This window comes from Cyclopterus lumpus, chromosome 20 (assembly GCF_009769545.1).
Source record: "Cyclopterus lumpus isolate fCycLum1 chromosome 20, fCycLum1.pri, whole genome shotgun sequence".
Lineage (NCBI taxonomy): Eukaryota > Metazoa > Chordata > Actinopteri > Perciformes > Cyclopteridae > Cyclopterus > Cyclopterus lumpus.
This window is the reverse complement of record NC_046985.1, coordinates 11142082-11167616: the sequence shown is the minus strand read 5'-3', so window position 1 is coordinate 11167616 and position 25535 is coordinate 11142082. Positions and strand designations below refer to the sequence as shown.

Sequence of the window (25535 nt, the reverse complement as noted above, 5' to 3'; positions counted from 1 at the left end):
TCTTAAGTTTTGTACAATTGACTTTACTGCATGATTTCGATGCATGCAATGTATGCTCTTAATGCTCCTACTGTGTGTGTGTGTGTGTGTGTGTGTGTGTGTGTGTGTGTGTGTGTGTGTGTGTGTGTGTGTGTGTGTGTGTGTGTGTGTGTGTGTGTGTGTGTGTGTGTGTGTGTGTGTGTGTGTGTGTGTGTGTGTGTGTGTGTGTGTGTGTGTGTGTGTGTGTGTGTGTGTGTGTGTGTGTGTGTGTGTGTGTGTGTGTGTGTGTGTGTGTGTGTGTGTGTGTGTGTGTGTGTGTGTGTGTGTCGAACTCTTTGCCTTCCTGTTGTGCACATGTAGGATAAGCTGCTAGGGGTCTGTGTCGTGAAAGAGCAGATCTTCCCATGCAAGACAGCTTATCTCTGCTCTCTTTCTCTTCCTTTGCTGAATATTTGTGTTGGCCCAATACTCCTATGTTGGAGAGAGAGAGAGAGATAGAGAGAGCAAGCAGAGGACATGCAAATACTTCCGGCACCAAATCATAAATATTAAACCTTTTTACCAATGTTTTACAAACATTAACATATATTACACAAGGGGATGTAGACAACCAACAGAGGTGTATATATGTGGTTCTTTCAGGTCCTTCACTCTCGCAATCGTATTAACATATAGCCTCTCCTTCATCCTTTACTCAGCTTGTTCCTAATATTCCCAACACGAGTATTACAGTAAAGCCAACATGTTTACAGAATGATTCATCTGTTTGAGGAGAACTTTCCAAAATGTAGAAAAAGAGATGCAAAGTCATTTTTATATTTAATATATAAATGTCTATCTATTTATAATCTATTCGGTAAGACATTGTTCCCATGGGAAAGGTGATGGTGTAAAAGATGAGAACAGTATAGTTTATATAAAATGTTAGAATTTGTTTCCTTTATTACAGATTGCTGCTCTGCTTTCTTGCTCTTTATTGATACCTGTGTTTGCCCTGTGGTGTTTTGCCTCATGTGGGGTTATTGACTGCTTTAGCAAAGTCATTCATAATTCCACATCTCAGTAGTACTATACCTATTTTCACTAGTTCCCTAATAGATTAGACAAGTTGCACATTTAAATTGATTTTGTATTACTTTAATGGGTCAGATAAATACTATTTAGCCATTTGTTTACCAGAGCCTGATTATAGGTAAACACAGGAGATTGACATTGCATTAACACTTTGTTGAACCTAACTTAATGGCCACGGTAAACATCACCACAAAAGTGTGTTATGTCTAGATTGCAATTTGTACTATTTCACCTCCATATATATTTTTGTCCTTTTGTTTGAAATTCTTCCTGTAATGCACAATGTTTTACCAGTGACAACTGTTGTTAGACGATGTTGGAGACAGTTCCCTTTGACTTAGTAAATGATGTTGCAGTCTTTGGCTCCTGCACCAGCACTTTGTGCTCAGATGATTCAGCCTCTTTTGAGCTTTGTTGGTTGTTTGCTGTTGCATAGATGGTGCGATTTGAGTTTTGGCCTCATGTTAAGTGTGCCAAGACGGCTAAAAATCCAAAGCTTTTGGATAGCTTCTGTAGAGAGATCAGTCACCTTGCTGTGCTGTTAATCCTGAGGCTGCAAACTAAGTAAGGTACTCAAGGTATTACTACATGCAGCTATGCAGTACTAGTGATTTAATCTTTCTGCTTTTGAATGTGCCGTGGTTTCACTTGACTTTTCAATGGAACTTTTGTGATCGGAGGCGCCACATCAGAACTCGCCTCTGTCTATATATGTGTCCACACTTGACACTTAAATTCGACCTGCCTGATTGAATAGCGATTGGGTATATTTTCTGGTTAAATAAGCGGCTCTAAAAACAGAGGACAAAGCATTTAATTTCCTATAAATTCTTCACAATGTCCCCATTTAATGTTGCTGCTTACTGACCACACCTCGCTGAGATTGGAGCTCAATGTGCGTCAGTCCACCTCGGCATGTGGTCTGGCTGATGATATCCTAATGCGAGCCAGATCCGATATTGGAGCATACAGACATGACAATAATGTGTCCTGGCATGATCGGATGACAAAAATGAAAAGACAGGTGTAACCCCGTCGACGTATTGTCAGATATGATCCTAACCCTAACCCAGACTGTCATGTAAGAAATCACACAAAAAAGACCTCTCTCTTTCCGTCTGTCAAGACTGATAATGTTTTATTAAAACATTAAAATCTTTATTGGAAGTTTAATGGATTGGCCATGCATGTCCAGTAGAGTGAGTATTCCAGGCTAATATCCTAAAGATCCTCTGGTCTTATTCAGGTGTCTAATGGGTTGCTGACTCTCAACCAGAAAAACCTAGACAAGTTTGTAGAATCTACATGTTCAAACTGTTCCCCTAGATTGCATAACAGAGCAAGCCTGTCGCCAGCACATTTCCTTCTTATGCCTTAAGCTACCTCCCCTGCTGTTTTCACCACTTGATAAGGCACTATGTTTCTCCTACCACTGGCAACATAAAAATGGCATTCCCAGGTCACCAGATTGAGCCACTGAGTTACTGCCTGGGAGTGTAAAAGCAGAAGTTTCTAAATGTTATTGTAAGGTTACTTCACAGTATGGAGTGTGCAAAGTAAACTAAACGTGTAAATAACAGGACACTGCAAAGGAATTAATAAAAGTGAAGGCCTGAGAATGGAAAGACCACATGCACACACACGTTCTGGAAAATGTAACCCCCACCCCTCCATATCCACTGTGGCCTGTCAATCAAAAGCATCCAATCTGGTGCTGACTGAAAACCAGACTTCTTACAGTGTTGGTACTCTGGGAGCACAATGGTTAAACAACTGAACCTGCTAAGACGGATGGGTAGTCGGGTACTTCAAACAGAGTCGTGGATAATATTGCCCCTCTATTGGTCTAATGAAGCAAAAATGTTATGTAGAATGAGTCAAAGAGTACCACAATGCATGTTTATATGGCCCACAACATTCAGTGTACATTCTCAAAATTATTCTTGTGTAACAGCTAAGAAAAGCCATGGATATGCGTTTTGAAATTGCTCTGCGTTTCAAAAGGTGTGTGTGTGGTGGCTGAAAATAGCCTTTGTTGACAGGTAGCCAATTTCATTTGAATCCTTATACTTGCATCCATTAGAGCCTAAATAGGCTACACAGCTCATGGTTTTACAGAAATGGATTTCAAGGGAAATTTAAGTTGTAACCACTGAAGCTTAGTGGGTATAACACCTTAAACAAACCAGAGTTTACCAAATCAATCTCCAACTCATTACAAAAGCATCTCCTGGTCTGCAAGACACTACACATGTAGAATAAGTCTTGTCTCTTCATGATCTATTTTTTGCTGCACTGAGTACACAAATTATGATTTGGCTGCCTCAAAGTGTTTTCTGGAAATGAGCCCTTCCCCCTTTATTATATGGTAGTGAAACTAGCACATAATAAAGGGGGAGCAGAATAGTACAAAAGAAAATGGTGATTGTACACAATATTTTCAAATGTTTTTCTTCTCACTAGAGACAGTAAACGTCTTTGTTACAAATTTCTCTGTAATGCCATGAAGTACACTGCCACTTAAGGGACTTGTTGTCAGTATATCATATCAGTAGTTTATCAAATTAGCAAAATAAAAATAACTTGTCTGTTATTTCCAAGAGAACTTTGTATAGTATTTAGGCAATATCTTAAATAATTAAGTTCTGAATTTTAAGTCTGGCTTCCTCAGGTTTTTCTGTGTCAGTCCCTCCCCAACCTGCTGATTCATTCACCATTTCTTGTCATAGCCCCTTTTTGTGTCATCTGGCTCACTTTTATTCCCTGTCCCCTTCGCTCTTGCCTTTCTCTGCTGTGTCCTGCCTCTCTGCTGGACTCAGAGTAGCTGTGTCTCAGTTCTGTGGATTGCATAAAAGGGAGATTCTATAAATATCTGCAGGAGTAACCCACAGCTAATATGTGTGATGATTATGGTGAGGAAAACAGAAAAGCTGGCGCCTCACATCTTTGCACCCTTAGGGAATGACAGAGGGACTCATAGAAGCATCTTGTAGTTTCATTCCCAGAGTGTCTAAAAAAAAAAAAACATAAAATAAAAGTGTGTGCGATGGGCCTGTGGGACACTTGCATAAATGTAATGTGACATGTTGCTGAGCAGCTTCATTCCCTCAACGGTACAGTCTATATACCAAACGCCTGTTTGTTGCTCAGTCCGTCTACACCACTATATCCTTTAATAGCTGGCTGTGCACAGCACTGTTCTCATAACAGACTTGCTGACCTGTCTGCATATACTTTGATGACTAGGATAATTTGTCATTTAGTGTTTCAACATAGTTAGGAGGATTGTGTCTGTTGTAAGAACTTGCTAACATTGAATGATATTTGTCTGAATTATATTTTGAATAGGCTTGGTATGCCTGGCATATTCTACTGTAGTCTAAAACTCGGAAACACACACTTCAGCAATTCGGTGTGTGTGATTTGGTGACTAACGGCGGCTAAACCTCGACCTGAACCAGCTGTTGGTGTCTGATGTGAATATACGTCTCACAATACAAGGCATGAATACCATAAGCCTTTAATTGCACTGTGTATGTCTTACTCAGGTAGTTGGTTGCATTTGCCCTGTTTCTCTCTCTGTGTGTCTCTGTCTCTCTCACTAGTGTGCACGCACGCACACATGCGTGCCCCAACACACACAAATGCAGCAGTCCTTTTACCTTACCCCGGCTCTACTTTTAGCATCACCGTGTCCTCATTATGGCTGACCTCTCTATGCTGTGGTTGTGAGCAGAGGGAGAGGAATGGGAGTAAGGGCTACCCCTGACCGTAAAGTTAAAGCTGCTCTACAGAATTAGGTCACAGGCTCCATGGTCACATTTTTTGTTAAAATGTGAAGGACTGATCATTGCATGCTGTTTTAAAGCAGAAGATGTACTCGCATAAGTAAGTACTGCTATAACGTTATACGATTAACTGTACATTAATAATTGTAAATTTCCGCACTGAGCTTTCTTATCGTTTTGATAATTACTTTTTATGGGTCAATGAATCTGTGATATCATTGTTGTACTGTGTTGAGGGCTTTCAAACTGAAGAGGCTGGATTTGTATCCTTGGGTAAGACGTGTTCTTATGTATGTGGCTAATGTTAAAATGAACAGGTCAGGAGATGATGTAATATCCTTGTAAAGTGGTCAGTGAAAGGTCGAGTCCACACTCTACTCAACACAATCTATATAGCTCTATGTGACCTTTTGATGCTCACTATCTGACTGTTAAATGGCAAATCTCCATTTAGCGTATGTATCCATACTGTATATGATTATCTTTGTGGTTTATAAAATTCATGTTGTGGTCAGCAAGTATACCAGTTGATTACGGTTTGTGTAATAGAGCCATTCCCAAAAAAGTGCAAGACTGATGATAAGTGTGTCTGTTTTACTTGAGAAAACATGTTGAAGTGTATGCTGATGGTTTTTTAAGCTGTTGCTTTTATAAAAAAAATACCACAGTAAATACTACTCTGCAGTATTAATTGGAGTGCAGCTTTCACCAGATTGAATAATCATGTTGCCTCCTTACTATATTTACACCTCAACATATTGGTTAATTACATGATCAGTCAGTCTTGATTTCACTTCAATTAGAGACACTTAGACTTTAATGTCTTGTAAATTAGCATAGAGGAAGTGCACGCTGACACTTAACGATATAAAAGGAGTCGTTTCTTCCGAGCACATGTCCCATTTCCTCACTCATTATTGACAGCTTGACACTATAACGTGTGGGCCTGCTGTAAGATGACGCCAATGGAAAATATATCATAATGATGCTGTTGTGGCTGCATTGTGGCTTTGTACAACGAGAAATTAAAGTATGTGATGGACATAAATAGGGATATCAATCCTCTGAATCAGATGAGGATTAATCATGTATTGGAGACACTGAAGCAAGTAAACTATATATATATATATATATATATATATATATATATACACACACATATACACACGTTGGTAAGAATCAACCAAATATGGTTTTCAAGTTTAGTATTTAGATTTCTTTTTTCACTCATTGGGAGAAGATGCATGCATAAAATATAACCAAACCTTTTGTGAAATACTTCTTATTCAATAACCAATAAAAATACAGTAGAATCCTTGACTACCTTTTTAATTAAAGGTAAAGACCTATGTTGCAGCACTAAGCCGTCCATCTTGACCTAGAACGGAGAAATGTCATCCTGAGTCCTTCGCTTGTCATGTCATGGAGACGAGCCAAGCAAACGTGGCCATTTGCTTGTGTCGGCACAAACCACACAGGGCTTGGGTCAAAAGGGGCTGAGCGGAAGCCTCCCCAGGCTGCATTACGCACAGGCTTGTAGCCGGGCACTGATGGAGTCACATAATGCTCGCAGACAGCTGCATCAAATGGCCACCGTTTAGGGGGAGAAGGCCCGCAAACATGTCGGAGAGGAGACGCTAAGCGCAGACAGAGACTTATGTGCACTGTTCACACAAGACGTAAAAACGGCACTCTTGGACTCCGGAATCCAAAAAACTGTTTCTTTGGACAGCCGTTTTTGCACCTTTTTAGCAGAAATAAGATATAGTATGATTTAAAGATGGGGCAGACGGAGTCTAAAAATATTGTAGGACAGTGATTGGAATGGTTGACAAAAATGTATCTTCGACCTTCCCGAACAAAGGAAGAATTTGGAAGCACTGCCAGATTACTCCAAATTATTTTTTACACTAGTGACACATTCTAGTTGTAGCTTGTAGGTCATTAACTGAATTATCAGAATTTAGAAGAGATGAAAAAGATGACTGTCGGTTTTAGCTTTCCTGTCCATTGTCAAATGCCTCCCTCCATCCTGTTAACATACCTGATGTTTAGACATGCTTCTTTCCTTTGGGAGACATTTCTCTCTATACTTTCATTACCCTTCTATAATTTGCACCACAGAAATGGCCCAATAGTTTGTAGTTCTACATCCAGATTTTAAAAAGCAAAAGGTGTTGCAATCTCACCCAACACTATCATCGGTCTGTCATCTGCACGAGTGAGTTATCTATCCGTCATTGTTCAGAGAGATAAGGCAATGTCATACTGCTGACAACGCACACTCTATTCACCAACTTCCTGTCCGATGGAGCAACAGCACAAGCTTGGTTCACTCTGTGCCGGAAAACCAGTCTTCATCACCATGGAGACAAACAGGAAGTGGTGGTGTGAAAATTGTGTGCAAGTTTGCTAGCTGCAGGAAGAGTGGCAGATATGCTGGAGACATCTGATTAAACAAAACATAAGAACCGCACTTGGCTCAAGATATAAATTCGGACCAGGGCCGAGCAGATGAGTACTAAACGTTACTTAATGGGGACTAGGTAGTCCATGGGACCGATGGGTCGACTGGATCAATCATTCATGTAGGCACCTGCAGTTTAAAGTGCTGTACCTATCCAAAGCAAAAATTGTCATATTAGTGACTGTCAAACACATGCTGTTAGAAAGTGGCTTACGCTACTCATTCTGACTTTGACACTCACAATTTCTCCGTTGACATTTTCTGTTAAATTGTGGCATTAATTACATTTCTGGAAGAAGAAAATGTGCTAATAAAACAGTAACAGTACACAATTAGGGTAGGAGTGTTTTGGGGGATATTCCACATTGATGCACATTGTTTTCTGGGCATACTTGTGGTAACTATTTTCACTCTTTATTGAATTTATTTGTACCTGATGTTTGTGTGTGCATGCATGTATACACTTGTGTCTTCGCGTGCATGTGTGCTTTGTAAGATCAGGCATTGTCTCCGCTTTTGTGTGAAACAGCTTTGTTGATAAGGCGACATCTCCCGACTGAGTACCCAGGATGCATCTGTGGTATAGCATCACTGTGACGCTGGTGTCTGTCACACCAGGGCACTGAAATATTTCTAGATATGGCACTTGGATTCCCTGCGTGCTCTGTCTCCTGTAATGCCCGCTTTCCTCTCATTTCAGATGTGTGTTTTTTAAATCTCTCCTGCTCCTAATTTATCTTCTGTTAACAATGCACACACACTTGCTTAACGTCTACAACAATCCTAACGGGTATTTAAAGTGCAGGGTCGGGCATATTTTGTTTGTACTTCACTGGACAAGCTTTAATCAGCAGGTTGCACGTGGCTGGCAAGCAAGATGCAGGAACTTGGCTTGGGTCTTGAGGAGTTGTAGTATTTAGTAACCAACAGATGAACTGTATTCACACAGTACTGCTACATTCACTAGTGGTGGAATTCACCAGAGGCCCCACGCTACTTAAGTCAAAATAGGATATTATTCCGATTTTGAAAATGTTACGATATGCTATTGCGATATCATCACCATAGAGCTACTTTAATTCTCATAGTTATAAAACCATTACTTGTATAACCACAGTTATGTTAGTCCTGACATCCACATTTTCAATATTAATAGTTTATATAATAAAAGATTGATACTTGCCATTTGTGTATGCATACAATATTGTCATATGCGATATGCTGTACTAATTATTTTCCCCGCAACCAATGTACACAGCTATGTTACTGCTAACTTCATATGTTCTCGACCTTGATGGAGTATGTCAGAGAGATGCACACCTGACAACCTCGCAGCTAAACTAATTGATGCGGTGGAGACTCTGTGCATGTTTTCACGACAATGCATGCATCGTGCATTCATCGTGACTGCTAACTGTCCTCAACGGTTGTTGACCTGGTTGCCTGTTTTGCAAATACACTGCAGCTGTCTATAAATGATTGATTTAACCTGTTTGTGCATCAGTTATCGTTGCAGCTGGTCGGCTTGTTTTATGCACTTCAACCCCAGCACCCCTTCATGCAATCTCCTAATCCTCCTAAAATGTTGGTGATCAGTTAACAAGGGCCGGCAATCAAATAATCCCAATTAGCATCCATAACCAGAAGCTGTTTGGGGAACTAGCCCATAAGTCATAAAGCAATGTCATGCAGACTATTTGGCAATCCGTAATGTTAGAAGTTCTACAGAAATTGCAGCAATGTATGAAGCTGAATCTAACACGCATACACACGTTTCCTGATTAATGTTCTCGCCACCAAAGTTTGTGTTCAAATTTATTCAGTAGAGCTACATAACAAGTGTGCTTGGTAGAATGACAGGTTATTAATAGATTTAAGAAACGTGCCAGCACTCTTGTCTGCAGCCAACAGCGAATACACAAGGATACACACACACACACACACACACACACACACACACGCACAGCATCATCATATTGTTATCAAGCTGTGCCTGAGTCATAACAAATGTCAGGTCTGCCTATTACAGCAATGTGATTCATGACCAGTTCCAATTGGTAACCCCTGCAATGTGCCATATGTGTTAGAAGCCCTGTTGTTTATACAGTGTGCTAGGTTTATTGAAGTGTTTTGTAATTTTCATTTTGTTGGATGCAATCATGACCATAAATGTGCAATCGATTAAAAACATGCAACTCGTATAATCAAGCGTTAACAGTCGAGACACACGGGTTGATCGGTCGCCAATTGAAACAGCCGCGTCTTCAGCTGAAAGGCCGTGACCTAGCACCGGCGGGTCAGTCTTATGTTTACTGCATGATAGTTTCAAGTTACCACAGAGGGTAACTTCACACACACACACAACATTGGCCGCTGAGGGAAGAAGACTTGAAGCCCACAATTTGTTAGTTGTTCCAAATGTTTTTTAGACTAACTAAATCAGACACATATTATATGCTAATTCATTCCCATTCTGCTGCTCAGAGTAATCGCAGTGACTGCCAACATCACAGAGCTTTGCAGCAAACGTTAACGGAGGTCACGTTGACCTTCATTCTGGTGCGTTGTAGCAAAGTGATAAATGCTCTTGAATCATGAACACGCTCAAACTAGAAGATTAGGAAATTGCACCGCATCTCAGACTACTCACTACAGGTTATGATTATCTTTGCAGCAGGAGTGACACACAGCCATCATTTCACTTGAACGCATCTCTCTGATCTGTAAGTCCCCATCTTGCCACATTCATGTGTACATTGAAAACACCTTGAGCCGTCAGCAGTTCCTCTCGCCCCCTTCCCCCTCATCCTGAAAATCTAACATCGCCAAGTGTTCTGTGCCAAAAACTGGTCTTGATTTATTAATAGCCCGAATAAATCATTTCAGGCTGCTTTGATTAGGGGGGAAAACTTCTCGAAATGCCAAAACCAAATCCTTCTGTTACACTGAATGTCTTTTAAAGGCAAAAGCCACTGCTGATCTTTACACCAGTCTGTTAAAAGATCTTCCTGATTGGGTTGGATAATATTGCATCGTGAAAAGGTGTGAAGCACTCTGCTAGCATAGGAATGAAAGATGTACAGTAATGGTTGCAAAGCGCCACCAGCAGGCTTGCATCAGTGTTGATTCCACTGATCACCACGTTATGTTTATCAGTGGTAATGATCGATGATCTTTGTCTAGTGTTGCCTGTATACCTTCAGTGAGACACAACTCTTTTTTTTTTTTCTCCCCTAAGTATCTTAAATTCCTATCATTTCTTATGTGACATGTGATTTCACTGACATGTTTTAAACTGCTTTTTATTGCTAGATACGTCACTGATTTCCCCTTCTTTTCTATGTTTGTTTTTTTCTGCCCAGATAAATGAGTTAAGCCATGTTCAGATTCCCATCATGCTCATGCCAGATGACTTCAAGGCCTATTCTAAGATCAAAGTGGACAACCACCTATTCAACAAGTAAGATCTTTTTAAGTATATTATATAATTATTGTATTTTATTATCAGAAACCTGTGAGCATCTCATAAACTCTGTCTGTTTTTATTTATACACACAGGGAGAACATGCCCAGCCATTTCAAGTTCAAGGAGTACTGCCCTCTGGTGTTTCGAAACCTCAGAGAGAAGTTTGGCATCGATGATCAGGACTTCTTGGTAAGAAAAATCATCTTTAAACATATCTGAACCTTGTGTATCTAATAAATGTAATCCTGCGAAACTAACTATTCACACGAATTTGATCAGTCTTATTTAGGAAATTATTGCACTTTTTCCTTTCCTCCTTTTTGTTTCGGCCTTGATTTTCTTTCTTTTTTTCCGCTCTTCTCTAGTAAATCCCCACTGCCGGTGCAGGCAATGAGTTGGCAGTATTTGGAGGTCGTTGTGTCCGAGCTCAGTGCAGCTGTCCTTCTCGCATGTTTACATTAGGGTTCGGCTGGCTGCAGTGAGTGGGCAGTTGGGGGTGTTAAGACACTGGCCAGTGCAAAGAAATGTGGTGACATTCTCAACGCAAAACTACTTTTCTACATGAGGCGCTAGTCACATTGTGGTCTAAAAGCTTTATTGGTTTATAATTTTTTTTGCTTTTGCCCTTCTTTTAAAGGATTGTTGGTATTTTTTCTAATTCCATTAGTAACATTCCTCATTACAGCCAATGGGTATCACCAGCTGCTGGCTCTTTTGATGACATGCACAGTGACCATTCGTTTTAATGAATGGTTACATACAACATGGAAACATACAGTTTTGGGAGGTTAACTGAACTGCAAACAGATTAATCGTTTCCCCATATTATGATAAATGTCTGGTGTAGAAAATTACTAACTAACATTGGGATATTCCTTTTGAAAGATTTTTTATCAATGCGAGCCTCAAGCAAACGGCCTCTTAAACATTTCAGCCTGTAACACAAACCACCTCAATGTTACACCAGGACCTGGACGGTAAGTGGGCCGCTACGGTTCCCTGGTTTTATGAAACGACGCATAAAAGAAATGCTGCCAAACAGTTCTTTTAGCTTGTACATGCGAGCAAAAGATGCTATAGGAGAGTGCACTGAGGGCAGAGGACATGAGGAATTCTTGGAGAATGAGGCATCGAGTCAGGGGTGTTGGATCGGGTTACTTTTGAGCTCTAAAATCTGGGCAGCAGCTGTTTGCGTATGTGTGTAGGTTTAGACAGGGAGCGGGCATAGGGGTCAGGACCCCACATGTTTAGACTGGAGAGGAGAAGATGGTCGGGACAACAAGAGGGTGGAGGCAGGACATGCAGTATTGTGGGATCCATTCAAGTACTATTTCAACCATTGAAACGACTAAGAAAATGTGTCCTCTGAGTTGAATAAGCATTTTTTGTGTGTGTGCGAACATTAAGTTTCTTTCTGTCTTTGCCGTGTGTGTTTTCAGAACTCTCTGACACGCAGTGCTCCTTTGAACAGTGAGGCCCAGGGACGGAGCGGGGCCCGCTTCCACACATCTTATGACAAACGCTACGTCATCAAGACCATCACCAGTGAGGATGTGGCGGAGATGCATAACATTCTAAAGAAATATCATCAGGTGAAAACTAGTGGTTGCGTTAGACTTTCTCATTGCCCGTCATCTTGACTATTAGCCGTCATTTTTATTTTTTTCAATTATAAGAAAATGTAAGGCATATTTAAAGGTGGAGCCGTGATTTATAATCCAATACAGTTTTTCAAATTCAGCAAATGGCTTAATCTCATTTTTGGACTGAGGACTGAGACAGTGGCACACACGACGGAAGCGCTCGCTGTACTGAATATGTATGTGGTTGTGTTTTCTTTACATAATTAATATACCGAACAAGATTATAGAGTGTTTATTTATACGGGACATTATGAACAGAAAGACAACACCGACCGTGCGGTCACTTTTCATGTCAACACACACAAAGCATATAAATTATTTTCCCCCCCTATTTCCCGCGGGCGGATGACCTTTCATGGCCATCTTTATTTAGTTCTGAAGGCTGAACCCGCACTGTGCTGCCAGACTGGGCACTGGACAAATCGCGCTACATGCGCTCCTTCTGCACCAGTGGCGCAGCTGCACTGGCCCCGCTCGTTGACTCCAAGGTCTCCAGTCTGTCTAAAGGACGGACGACCTCCGGATTTGACGGACCTCTGGTTTATAAACGTCTTTTGTCTGCTTGCATTACAAACTGACACATCGGACCACAGAACGCTTTTTTTTTTTGGACAGCTTTTGGTCTAAAATATTGATTTTGGTTTGGTCAATAAGTCCTGGGGTACAAATTCATAAGATTTCCTAGTCCAGCGGTTGTGAGAGCACTCCCGTCTATATATCACCTTACAGTTGATCACAGAGTGATACTAAGCCATAGAGTATCACTAACAAACCGTTCTTTCTCAGTTTCTCACCGTCTCCCCTCTTTTCGTAGTTCATCGTGGAGTGCCATGGCAACACACTGCTGCCTCAGTTTCTGGGGATTTACCGGCTCACCGTGGATGGAGATGAGACTTACATGATTGTCACACGCAATGTCTTCTCTCACCGCCTTTCCGTCTTCAAAAAATATGATCTCAAGGTAGGAGGTGAAAAAATTATCAAGACTAATGGAGGCAATCAAATGAAAAGTGATTAGATAGAATATGAATTTTACAAGAAATTATGTAAATCTCTTTTTACCACTATTTTTTTATTTTTTTCAAAAAACCTGTTGTCATGATCACTTGAGCTTTTGATGCAAGCATTAATAGAAAGTGTATCTTGTAGTTTGTGTCTAATTTCCTTTCTTTTGTTTCTAGGGTTCCACTGTGGCAAGAGAGGCCAGCGACAAGGAGAAGGTACAGTCACCTGTCGGGCGGTTCCACTGTTATACATAGCCACATAACTTTAGAAAATAATGATACTATAAACCCAGAGTGCTACAATTGAAAAGAAAATTAAAGAAATGCATCAAACTAGCACAACAGTTAGAAACGTGTTTTAAAAAAAAAAGAAACAAGATAATCCCATCCCCAACGTTTTTTAAATTTTTTTAATGCAGCCCTCCTCAGTATTTTTTATTTTTATTTTTTTCTCTACAAATGCTTACTAAATATGAATTGAATTGAACACTGAAGTAATTAACTGAAAATGAGTCGGTTAAATATTCTGATTGAACTTGATGGGGATGAGAGAGAACAAACTGTGTTTCCAGGGGTTCGAATAACCTACACAGCTTCAAACAATTCCAGGTTGACTGTCATCACCCAAAGGGCCAAACTAACACAACGTTGGTGTCTGATTTGTTTCCCTTTTGAGTGGAGATGACAATAGCACGTGTACATCTCCTTCAGTTAGCACCTACTTCATCACCCCATTCCCTTTCTAGCCCTTGCACGCTTTTAATGTCTCTTTAATTTGCTTCATCCTCTCTAACCTCGCTTTTGCTGTTCCATCTGTGTGTGTGTGTCTTGGATGTGTGTGTGTTGGGTTTAGAGTTTTATTCAATCAGATGCCTGTTCATGAGGCGTTTTCTTTATAGCTGTGTATTTGACTGGACTGTGCGTGTGCGTGTGCATGTATTTGTGTGTTAGCAGTACATATGAGCTTTTGTGTGACTGATGATGATGGAAATGTTGCCGTTTGTGGGAGAATGGCTATTTTTTGTTTTTGCTCTTGGCTGCTTGGACAGTCACCTCAAAATGAATTGTAAAGAACTGGATGGTTCATCGTGCTTCCACTTAACATTTTATTGGCTAACAATTAGAATGGATGTTTAAGCAGATTGAAACAGTGCATTTTGTATGGATAAATGTTTTGACCTTTTTGAATGATGGAAGTGCCTCACAGCGTCCTTGAACACTTTGACTTTGGACCACTCTTCGTTTGACCTGACAGCTCAGCGGTATTGAAGGGGGATGGTTGTCCAAAGTGTTTTGTTTGTCATTGCATGTTTCCAATCGTTGCCCTGCAAAGGTTTGTCCAATTATGAAAAAGGGTTTTATATGAGAGCGTTACAGTTTTGACCCAGAGGGGTTTATACTTTCCAACAGGTTTTACAGGGGCTTAATTGTGGGTCAACACACAGTGAGGCATGGAAGACTTCAGGGAATCCCTGAACTAAATATATCCTTCTGTAAATGGAAGAAGAAACAAAACAGCATTGGGTTTAAAACGGGAGAATGGAAAAACAAAGCAGCTGAGGATTACATACACACACACACACACACACACACACACACACACACACACACACACAGGTCCTGTGTGACCTGTTTTGTCTGCGTCTCAGCTGTGTGTGTGAAACACCTTTTTAAAGTTTAGTAAAAGAGGAGGAACAGGCTACATTCAAGTCAAGCTAACGTGAATGAAGATGTTATTTTCCAGAACACTGTATGTGTATGTATGTATGTGGGGTTGTTTCATCTTTCAGTGAAATGCAGCTCACACAGTAAGCATTACACAGCAATTGCTACCATAAGTGAAGCCTTTCACTATGTTAACACTCATGCAGAATGCTAAATATAGCACATGATCTCACACGTACTTTTGAATCTGCAAACACACGTTCTCTCCCAACTGAGAGTCACAACTAAGGCTCAGACATCAAAGACAAGGATCTGACGAGAGACACATGAAACACCTTTGGACAAACGCACACATGCTTACCTACCCACACCTGCACGTACCTACTACAAGGGTTCTTTCCATAGTTCTTCTGCTGTTAAGTCCAGTGTGTGAACACAACACTAATGCTTGTTCACACTAGTGTGAGTGTCACACAGTGCAGTTGGCCAGTAAAATAAGAAGAGGGTGCATCATGCCGTGTGTGTGTGTGTGAGTGTGAGTGAGAGAGAGTGAGTAAGAAACAAATCTTCACACACACTCAAACCACAAGCATGGCAGGGTTCTCTCCTGACTACACGGTCTCCCTTTCCTGCATGCGTCTGCATGGTTTATGTTTTTCTGCATCTTTTTTCAAAAGTTACATTATTTCTAACACATTTCAATGTGTATGAACACCAGCTCCATTCTGTTGCACATTGTGAGATGTTTTTTTTCTTCTTTTTTTCCATGAAATACATTGTGCAATTCTTAGTGGCTGCTGTCTCAGGGTTCAAACAGCAGCATTTGGCTTTTTAACACATTTGATGTACAGCATTATACCAAGCAGTGGGTTAATGCATCAATAGTTTGTACTCTCAAATTATCTTAACAAGAGACTGAACTGGGAAAATATGTTCTTATTTAGGCCCATTAAATCACGCTGCTTGCTTTATTCTACATTACTTTTTTTTCTGGTTATCCACAAAGAAATTTGTCTATGACCCATTTAGGACACTGACTCACAATTTAGAAAGTGTTTCAGGCATTCGTGCGATCGCAGTATTTGTTACAAAACCTTGAAAATGTAGAAGTTTTGTTTATATGTTATTAGATAGCCGCTGGTCCTTGGTTTGTGGAATACCACCATCTCTACTCGGCCTCTGCTCAATATATATCCGCTACAGTTGTTGATGTTTTTGTTTATTCTCGTCTCTTTCCCCACGCCAGCACGGCTTGTATCTCCTGTGGGGGAACATGGCTTTAATGTGTCTGTATGACTGAGTGGGAACTTTCTTTATATTTTATTAGTAGCCCTTTGTCTAGTAATTGTAAAAAGCTTTTAGAACTAGTACTACACCTGAATAGATGGCAAAACATAGGTTAGTAGAATGCTAATTAGTTTACGGTTGCTTGCTTGCTCTTCTCAGTTCCAGCTCCTAGCCGCCTTCGAGCAGGCTGCTTCCTTTCTCTAGCAGGCATTTATCAGTCATAATACCAGTGTAGGCAGACCAGAATCATGCATACATTGAATAGAAATACGATCCTATTGACTAACCAAACTAAGAGCATGAAAATAGTGTAACTGCAAAAAGTTTATCTACGGATCTTTCGCGTTCATCTTGCCCTTTCCAACCCTCTACCAATTTGAAAAAACAATTGTGTTCTGTTACATTTTAAACACTTTGCCTTTACTTCCAACTTCCTTCCTCTCTCCTTTCTTCTCTCCTCTCCTCCACCCCTACCGCCCCTCCTTCGCTCCCCCTTTTCTAGCAGCCGCCCCAACCAGAGGACGTGCCCCCGCGGCCCAAATCTGGTAACGTTCAGCAAAGGCTGCAAACACTGCGGATTGCCACGCGCTTTTACTGCGCCATGAAACACGTAAGAGATGTAAGAGAACCAGGGCTCATATACCAGGCATGATCTATTAAACACATTTTTTTTATTGTGATTTTATTTTTTATTTTTTTGGCCGAGCATTTTTCGTTTCCTCGTCTTATCCAAGCTGATACACTGTTATTGAAAGGCCATATTTTGCACACTTTCCATCCATTTTAAAGTCGCCTTTCGCTCAACCAAGTTTTAGTTGCCAGACAGTTTTGTTTTTGTTCCCACCATTCACTCAACGGCAACAACATGTATGTGAAACATTGGAGTGGAGGAGTAAGATAGCGGTATGAATGGGAGGGACACATCGCATTGTCAAAAAACAAAAGTGGAACCAGAGATGGAAAGGGAACGTACATATTTGCATTCCTGGAGAATTATCTTGCTTTGTTTGTTTTTTTTCATTCTAATTTTAAAACAAAACGCTACGATTTTCTGCAGTACAATTGATAAGCAGACCACATGAACTGACCTGTGTACGCTAACCACAGCCGTATGTAAAACAGTGGGCATATTTCCAGTTTCTCAAGGGTTCAAATCAAAATGGCAGAAGATAACATGTCCTTGCTCTGTGTCTGACACCACACTGCAGCCAAAACACTTTGCTGTGTTATATATATATATATATATATATATATATATATATATATATATATATATATATATATATATATATATATATATATATAAGCCGTAGTTAGGCAGCAGATGAGCTGGTGCCATGGGACTTTAGTTGATGGCTAGTCTGAGAAATGAGTTCTGTTTGTTTTTTGTAGGCATCCTATGGCAATTACATGTGTTTGTTTTCTAGTGTTTGAGGGACATTGCCTGTTGTTTCCATAAAATAGTCACGCATATGACAGACGGTATGGTTTTGTATATTTTGCATTTATTATAAATGCAGAAATAGTTTTGGAACATTTGACCTGAAATTATTCCGGGGGAAACGACAGTATTTGAAGGATGTTTTTGTTTGCCCAGGTTACATAATCCAAAACGGTTTTCAAGAGCTCTCCTACACACCCAAACAGTTGATTGTGCATAAATTATATTCACAGCTTATGCTGTGTTCACATATACCAATGCCAAATAACACATGAAATGCTTGACGTTCCCTTGGCTTGCATGTGGTTGATATGAACCTGCTGATTTGCCCGACGCGTACTGAATGATGATTCCACACGAATAAAGAAAGTGACTGTTGATGATAAACAGACAAATTCTTTCAGAGTTAAAGTTAGCATATCACAAAGACTACAGGAAGGCAATGCGTTGCTACACGGCAAGACATCAAGTTGCCAAAGGCCAAGATCCATTTTCCAGCCAGCTGTCGGGAGACAGAAAAGAAATGGTTGGAAAATAATTCACCTGTCACACAGTCTTACAAGCCTCATCAGCAACCCACTCGTTCTTCCTGCCTCCAATATATCTTTCTATTTTTCTACTTCCCTCAATGTAGTGCATCACTCAAGAGTCAGACATTTCATTGCAGTCAGAGAAAATCCGTAACGAGCCCACTGGCAGAATCCTGTGCAGGGACTGTGAGAAGGCATAAGACACAATGAACCGGTTAGAAAGTCAGAGAATGTACGGCATAGAAATAAAAGGGAGTTGAAAACAACGGCGTACAAAAGATGGATGAATGTAGGCGCTGAGGTGTCGGTTTAGGTGACAGGCCTGCAGAATGCCTTCAGGCTATGTTCACCGTTTGCAGTCAGCCTTATGTTGCGTCCTCATTTACTTTTTATGTTGCATTTATATTCAGTCGAGCAAGTTGTACATCCCATATTTCTTGCAAATTGGAGGTCTATGTCACATGGCATATATATATATATATATATATATATATATATACACACACACACACGTCCTATTTTGTGAGCTGTAATCCTGTCTTCATCCGTGTAAAAGGGTAATCTGTGTGTGTGTGTCAGTGTGTGCCGTCCAAACTCATTCTAGTGCTACAAAGTGCTGTTGTGTTGCTGCTCTTCTCCTGCTGCCATAGAAACACTGTAGTAACTAAACTGCTGCTGCTGCTGCTGCTGCCTTGTTACCTCATGTCCTGCTCTCTTTTTCCTAAGTGACTCAGAACAAGGCCCCGTACCTCCTCCCATAGCACCCCCTACAGGCTGCTGGCAGTTCTGCAGCAGTCTGGTCATGAAGTCAATTCATACTAGTGGGCAGACACTTAAACAGGAAACTCCTTAATTCTGTTTGTGGGCTGAATTGTGGGAAAGTCACAAAGATGCAGTGTGCGCTGGCTTAACCGTTACAAAGAGTTCATATTTGATGCAAACCACAGTCTGGTTTCTGAGAAGCATCTTAGATTAACAATATGTGTATCTTTTGTCTCAGTGCGGGATATACTCTGTTATCAATCTGGGATGCTTTTTGGAGACCAGCCCAACAAGGACGTTCCATGTCTTTGATGGGACGTCCTCTTTTCGCGACACAGTGTGGATCTACCAGATACATTTAAAAAGCTGCCCAAACATCCGTGCAGTTTTTCACAAAAATGCTGAATGCCGTGTGTTTAATGGCACTGAGGAGTAATTGTATGTTTTACTGAGAACAATATAGAAATTATGCAAATGGTGCATCAGATGGATCTGTGCCTTGCTGTGAGCATGCTGCATGTACAATGTTGCTCAGTTAGCCTTGGTTTGGACTGACCTACCTGCCTCTACCTTGTCAGACAACTCAGTAATATGTGTTGTATTTGGCTGAATCAGGCAGGCGTATCTAACAAACCAGAGGCTCAAAGCCTCATTTATACAAAGGGGCATTTCAACATGCAGGATTGTCTGGTCCAGCAGATATAATTAAACACGCTGTTGACATGACTAATTTCTAAGATTAGTGTTAATCTTCTTCATCAGGCATTTTGAAATACCCCTGAATTATTCTAATTGAACAAGACATCTATATGATATATTTTAGTCCTGTGAAATGAAGTTTACAGTGTTTATTTAATTGTTGATGTTTTTCAAGTAGTCTTGGGGAAAAAAGATGAAGAACACTGATTCTGGTATTGCTTCTAGTAAAAAAAAAATGTATGTAGTCAATTTTTGACCAATGTCAAATATCTTAAAAACAATGGAACACAATTTTATTCAGTGATTTGACTTTGTGTTATTGGATGAACTGATCTGATTTTAAAAGAAAACTTAATTTTTGCACCAGAAGTCTGTCATATTTTTCCCAGGTCTGCTGCCCACAGTGTGCTATGCTTCTCAGGTCTGAACCGTCTAGTTTGATGGTTTGGGCTGTTGTTTATTTGGATACTAATCTCCAATACTAATGGACAGGCAAAGGAGCTTCCCACCTACAAGGACAATGACTTCATCAATGATGGGCAGAAGATCTGCATTGATGGGGAAAATAAGAAAATGTTCCTGGAGAAGCTCAGGAAAGATGTAGAGGTATGTGTAATTGACAATTGCAGAAAAAGTCCCCCCCTTTCTGTCTGTATAAATACATTTTTTTCTTTCAACTTCCTACCCTTTGATACCTCCCTCCTACATAAACACTCTCATGTCTTCTCACTTGCTTTTATTTCCACTCCTGTCCCACCTTCTTCCATCTTCCACCGTCCTTAGTTCCTTGCCCAGCTGAAGCTCATGGACTACAGTCTGCTGGTGGGGATCCACGATGTGGAAAAAGCCGAGCAGGAAGACGTGGAGAGCGAGGACAATGAGCCTGAGGAGGACGGTGAGAGTGACGGAGGAGGCATTGGAACACCGCCCGACAGTCCCAGCAACACCTTGGACAGCAACAAGCCTCTGTCACCTGGAGAGTTTGATCCCGCCATTGACGTCTACGCCATCAAAAGCAACGATAGTGAGTATCCAGGTGCATGTGTTCAGGCGTATAATACAATGATAAATACAACCCTTTTAATGTGAGGTTTACTGTACAACTTAATAATATATACTGGACTGACGGCTCCCCCTACTGGGTATTGTAGTTATCATTCTAGTTGTCAGAAGGATTGTATTTGTCTTATTTACCAATACCTGATGTTGTCTGAGGACTCTGTGCAGATATATAGATTGTCATCCAGGGTGCATTTGTTTTAAACTATAGGTGCTCCCAGGAAGGAAGTTTACTTCATGGCTATCATCGACATCCTGCAGCATTACGATGCCAAGAAGAAAGCTGCTCACGCCGCCAAGACTGTCAAACATGGAGTATGTAGCTGCGTACAAGAGCTGTTTGAATGCTTCTGTTTAAAAATAAATAATAATAATAATAAATGAATGAGTATAACACTGACTTGAGTTGGATGCCAAATATACTTCATGTGGTGAATGACAGTCGTCTTTGTGTCCCTTTCCAGGCCGGAGCGGAGATCTCCACGGTGAACCCAGAGCAGTACTCCAAGAGGTTTTACGATTTCATCACCACTATCCTGTCATAGCCTCCAGGAGCGACAGGGGGCACAGAGGCACATATGAAAGGGAGGGCAAAGGGGAATAGGGCGAGGCAGAGAGGTGACAGAGAGGAAGAAAAAAAAAAAAAAACATTGTGAGGGTGAATTAATAAGGTGCTGTGATGGCTTTTATCACTCTCCTTCATGCATTTTCCTCATCCCTCCCTGTTTGTTTCTCTCTCTTTCAATGGCATGCCATGCTCTGCAGCTAAAAAAAGAAACGTCATTCGTTTACATTTAACCTCTCCTCTGTTGACTTTTGCTCATGTGTTACTTTGAATGATAAGGGTGTCGAAAGCAAGCATCCATGACATTACGTTTTCTGTGTTGTTTTTTATATATCATTTGTTTTTTTTCTGTATGGTTGTTTATGTGGGAATATGGCTTTTTATTGCATCGAATACAACATCCAGCCTGAGATGAAGGGGAGTGTAGAGGTCAGATTACGGCACACAGTGAGGTTCCTCTTGCAAAGAGAAGGCTTAAGCGGGATGTATCGAGGAAGTTCATGTTGAGCCTCGCCTAATGCAATTGCTTCATTTCAGGGAGTGGGAAGCAGTCTTCCAATAGGCCAACAGCCAGACGCCCCGCCACCCAAATGCTATACAAGCACTCGGCCAAACCAATATTCCCATTTGGGTTCCTTCTACACCCCCTAACCTTTAGACGCCACCCCATCTCCACCTTTTCCTTTTGTGCACAGTGAATGAATTGTGCTTCTGGGTTATCCTCTTGCCACACACTCACAACAACAATCATTTCTCATGAGCTGAGATGAGTTCACTTGTTGCAGTAAATTCTGATGCTTGTTTCCAGCACGAGTTGCACCTCAGTGGTTGTCAGTGCTTTGTCTGTTTCGCTTTGTTGTGACGCACAGTGATTTTAAGAATGATTAAGGGAAGGATATGTACCTAGAAATGAGGAAAAGAGGCATTAGAGCATACAGTAAATGTTGTTCACTGTCATTCCCTCTGAATACGTTGGGCATTGTTATGTAGGCCTGGTTCCTGTTCCTGTGGCAGGGAATGACCCAGATCTCATGTGGCTGTCGTGATTAAGAGTAAGTCACTCTTTGTTATATCTTCATATAGGGTGTCAGATTGAAACATCAACCGCCCATAACTTTCTGTTGCCATCAGCACCTTATGAAAGAAATCAAAAAATGTTGCACTTTTATTTGTTATTTGATGTTAGGAGCTCTTGTTCTGTTACTTGTGCTGCAACAAAGAGGGAAAGGCACTCTGCTCTTAAAGAATTGAATCTTTAGGGGCCTGATCTCAGATCCTGTCTCCTCCTGTCCTCCTCCTTTCTCACCTGCGGGTGCGCTTACTGTCAGGATTGGTGAGGAAGACTTTACTGCAATATCACACGGAAAAGTGGACAAGTTCTATTTACAGGGCTTTTGTAAACAAACCTTCCAATCCTTTTCAGAAGTGCTCTGGGGTGTCGGATTGGTGGGGCTGTGGGCCAGGCAACGGTGTGAGTGTGCTTGTGCTTGTGCGTGAGTGTGCAGGCAGAAGACTGTTTACCTCCAGCATCGTACCAGCACACACTCAATGATGGCGAATGATGTGCGTGTCAGTGTTCAATACTTGTAGGTGGGGGGGGAGAAAAGGGAAGGGGAGATCGGGAAGAGTAGCTGCAGATGTAAAGATGTGCATTAAGTCAGCGGCACCAACAGCGTCTTTCTCTTCTCCAACCTCTGCTGTGAGTCTGTTATTCATCGTTGTTTGTGTTGTTGTTGTTGTTGACATTTTTAAAGGTGGTTTATCTGTGTTTGAATTTGGCGGTTTTATAAATTAACGTTGTAATAATCGTTTTGTTTCTGTATATTTTGCACAAGAGGAAAGGAACCAAATGTTATGAATACGATCCCAATTAGTTGATATAGTCTTAACAAGGGAAATGCAATATACTTGTGTGTAAGTGAGAAAAGTTGTGCGTGTGATGTTGTGTATCACTTCTGGATAACCAACTAAAACATGTAAAGTCGTCCTCCTTGACCTTTTGTAACCCATGCAAAAAGCTTCCATTACAATATCTTTGTTAGGAATCACATTTATATTTTTACATTGGATTTTAGTCATGAAATATAGTTTTATTATAAAAAAAAAAAAGGAGCCACCCTTGAGAATGAATGAGGGTGCTGTGGTAAATGAAGAATGATACTGCTTGAATTTACACAATACTTACGATAGATGTACTTAAAAAAAAAGAAAAAGATATTAAAAAAAACTTGCATGTCACAGGACTAAGTTTCCTTCTCCCTCGCTAGTCTGTGTTGTTGGCCGTTCAGGTTCTCTTTGTGTCCCACACTTTAACCAGAATTGTGAGCTGTTCAGCATAAAATAGTCCCTACCATGCTTTAAATAAATGTTTTTCATTGTATACACTGTGCAAGATGTGTGCCTTTATACTCCAAAATTATTTAATTTTATATTTTGTAATCTTTTCTTTTTTTTTTTAAACAAAGGTAAAAGGTTATTTTAACAATAGGGTATGTACTTTATTCTCAACCCCCTGCTCAACCTTTTTCCACTCCAGCACCTCTGTATTTGAATTTCTTTCATATTATTCAGTCAGTTTAACAACACCATTCGACTGATTGTGTTTTAACCAACATAAAAAAAGTGAATAGCTGTCTTGAATTTGAATATGGTGGATTGGTTTGGATTCTGTAAATTCAACCCTGTCATTGTGATTATTCAGTGTGTACGGTCGTCCCTTTCCTCCTCCGAGTGAGGCGGCGTCTGCTGATATTAATCCCTTATTCACGCTGGTGCTTCATAAAGAATGTGCGTGTGTGGAAGTACATTGTGAAAAGTGGTTGTGTTTTGTCGTACCCGTCCTCGCTAACTGACAGCTCCCCCACCCTCACCTCGGGAGTCTGTCAGCATCTTCATCACGTTTACTTTCTAACCACAGATTTCAGGAATGTGTTTTGGGTTTTTTTTTTGTTGTTTTTTGTTTTGTTTTTTTTAAATACACAAGTGTTTGTCCAAAATTTCAATTCCCGACTATAAATCTCCGACGCATTTCTGAAACCGGTTTATGTGTTCTTAAGTTTTGTGTAACCCAGATCGCCCGTTTGTTGTTAAGGAAGGTCATCAGCAGTTCATCCTGAGTCAGTGGTAATTGATATTTCAGTGTTCTTTCAGTATTTATGGGCTGTTTTGTTTCTATTGTCACATAGCTCATACTGTACATAGGTTGTGTCATAAAGAAAACAGGGAATGAGGGAACATAATCATCTTCTAGTCTGCTTTGCACTGTTTGGCCCTGGAGGCCTCCCTGTGGTCAGATATCAGGAAGTAGAAAACAGAGCAGTGCATGCTGGGAGAGCGATTTTCTTTTCTGTTTTGTTTTGGGAATATTAACTCTGGATCTTATGTAAGGAAGGCGATGATGATGATGCCAGAACTAAACAGATGCAAATTAATATAGATAATAACACATGCGCCCTGCTGCTGTACTTTGAATCTAATAAGTCCTCTCTTTTGTGACTTCTCTCATGAGCTCCGTCACCCACCAACCCCACCCGCCAGTCAACCTGCTGCCACCTTAACATGCCAAAAGCATCTTCCAATGTCAGAACTACCACACATGAGCTTGAAGAACATTGTGTATAGTATAATGTGTGTTTGTTTGAACTGAATTTGTTTTTTTTGTTTTTTACATGCACTGGGAAATGGAGCACGGAGTGCTTCACTGATGTGTGAACTTGTCCAACGTTATGAGAAACAACCCAGTGTTCAGCGTGTACGGGGAAATCTGATTTACAAATCCAAATGACCGGAAGCCAGGCAAGATCTGCAGAGATGGGGGGGGGGGGCACAGTTTGGGCTTCGAGGTTCTAAATAAATAAATTGTGGAGGAAAGACTTTTTTTTAATTTTATTTTTATGTATTGAGTTATTTGAATTTGCATGTTAGATTCAAGTCAACTGTGTGTTTGTGTGTGTGTGTGTGTGTGTGTGTGTGTGTGTGGTTCTCTTTCAGTGGCAGAGAGGCCAAACTGATGTATGTTTTATTGTTCTTCACATTTGATGATGATGAGAATATACTCCATTCCATAAGCGTTCACTCAAACAAATTAAAGCACTTGTTCTGCTTAA

The 25535-nt window shown here is 40.6% G+C and overlaps 2 protein-coding genes across 4 annotated transcripts in view; one reads left to right on the top strand and one right to left on the bottom strand.

The window, feature by feature from the left end:
* armc3 (armadillo repeat containing 3) overlaps positions 1 to 7088 on the bottom strand; it is a 16989-nt gene extending 9901 nt beyond the window's left edge. Inside the window, exon 1 of the mRNA XM_034560669.1 lies at positions 7031 to 7088. Within this exon, the coding sequence (XP_034416560.1) occupies positions 7031 to 7043 (13 nt within the window). The 5' untranslated portion in view covers positions 7044 to 7088. The remainder of the gene's footprint in view (positions 1 to 7030) is intronic.
* pip4k2aa (phosphatidylinositol-5-phosphate 4-kinase, type II, alpha a) overlaps positions 1 to 25535 on the top strand; it is a 26714-nt gene extending 1179 nt beyond the window's left edge. The window contains exons 1-11 of one of the 3 annotated variants that reach the window (XM_034560676.1): positions 9347 to 10031; positions 10671 to 10768; positions 10867 to 10963; positions 12214 to 12366; positions 13232 to 13378; positions 13599 to 13637; positions 16876 to 16992; positions 20298 to 20411; positions 20589 to 20829; positions 21076 to 21179; positions 21329 to 25535. In XM_034560676.1, coding sequence (XP_034416567.1) covers positions 10704 to 10768; positions 10867 to 10963; positions 12214 to 12366; positions 13232 to 13378; positions 13599 to 13637; positions 16876 to 16992; positions 20298 to 20411; positions 20589 to 20829; positions 21076 to 21179; positions 21329 to 21409 — 1158 coding nt within the window. In that variant the 5' untranslated portion in view covers positions 9347 to 10031; positions 10671 to 10703 and the 3' untranslated portion in view covers positions 21410 to 25535. Of the gene's footprint in view, positions 1 to 9346; positions 10032 to 10670; positions 10769 to 10866; positions 10964 to 12213; positions 12367 to 13231; positions 13379 to 13598; positions 13638 to 16875; positions 16993 to 20297; positions 20412 to 20588; positions 20830 to 21075; positions 21180 to 21328 lie in introns of those variants that run through there. The other 2 variants (XM_034560674.1, XM_034560675.1) reach the window with 2 other exon arrangements.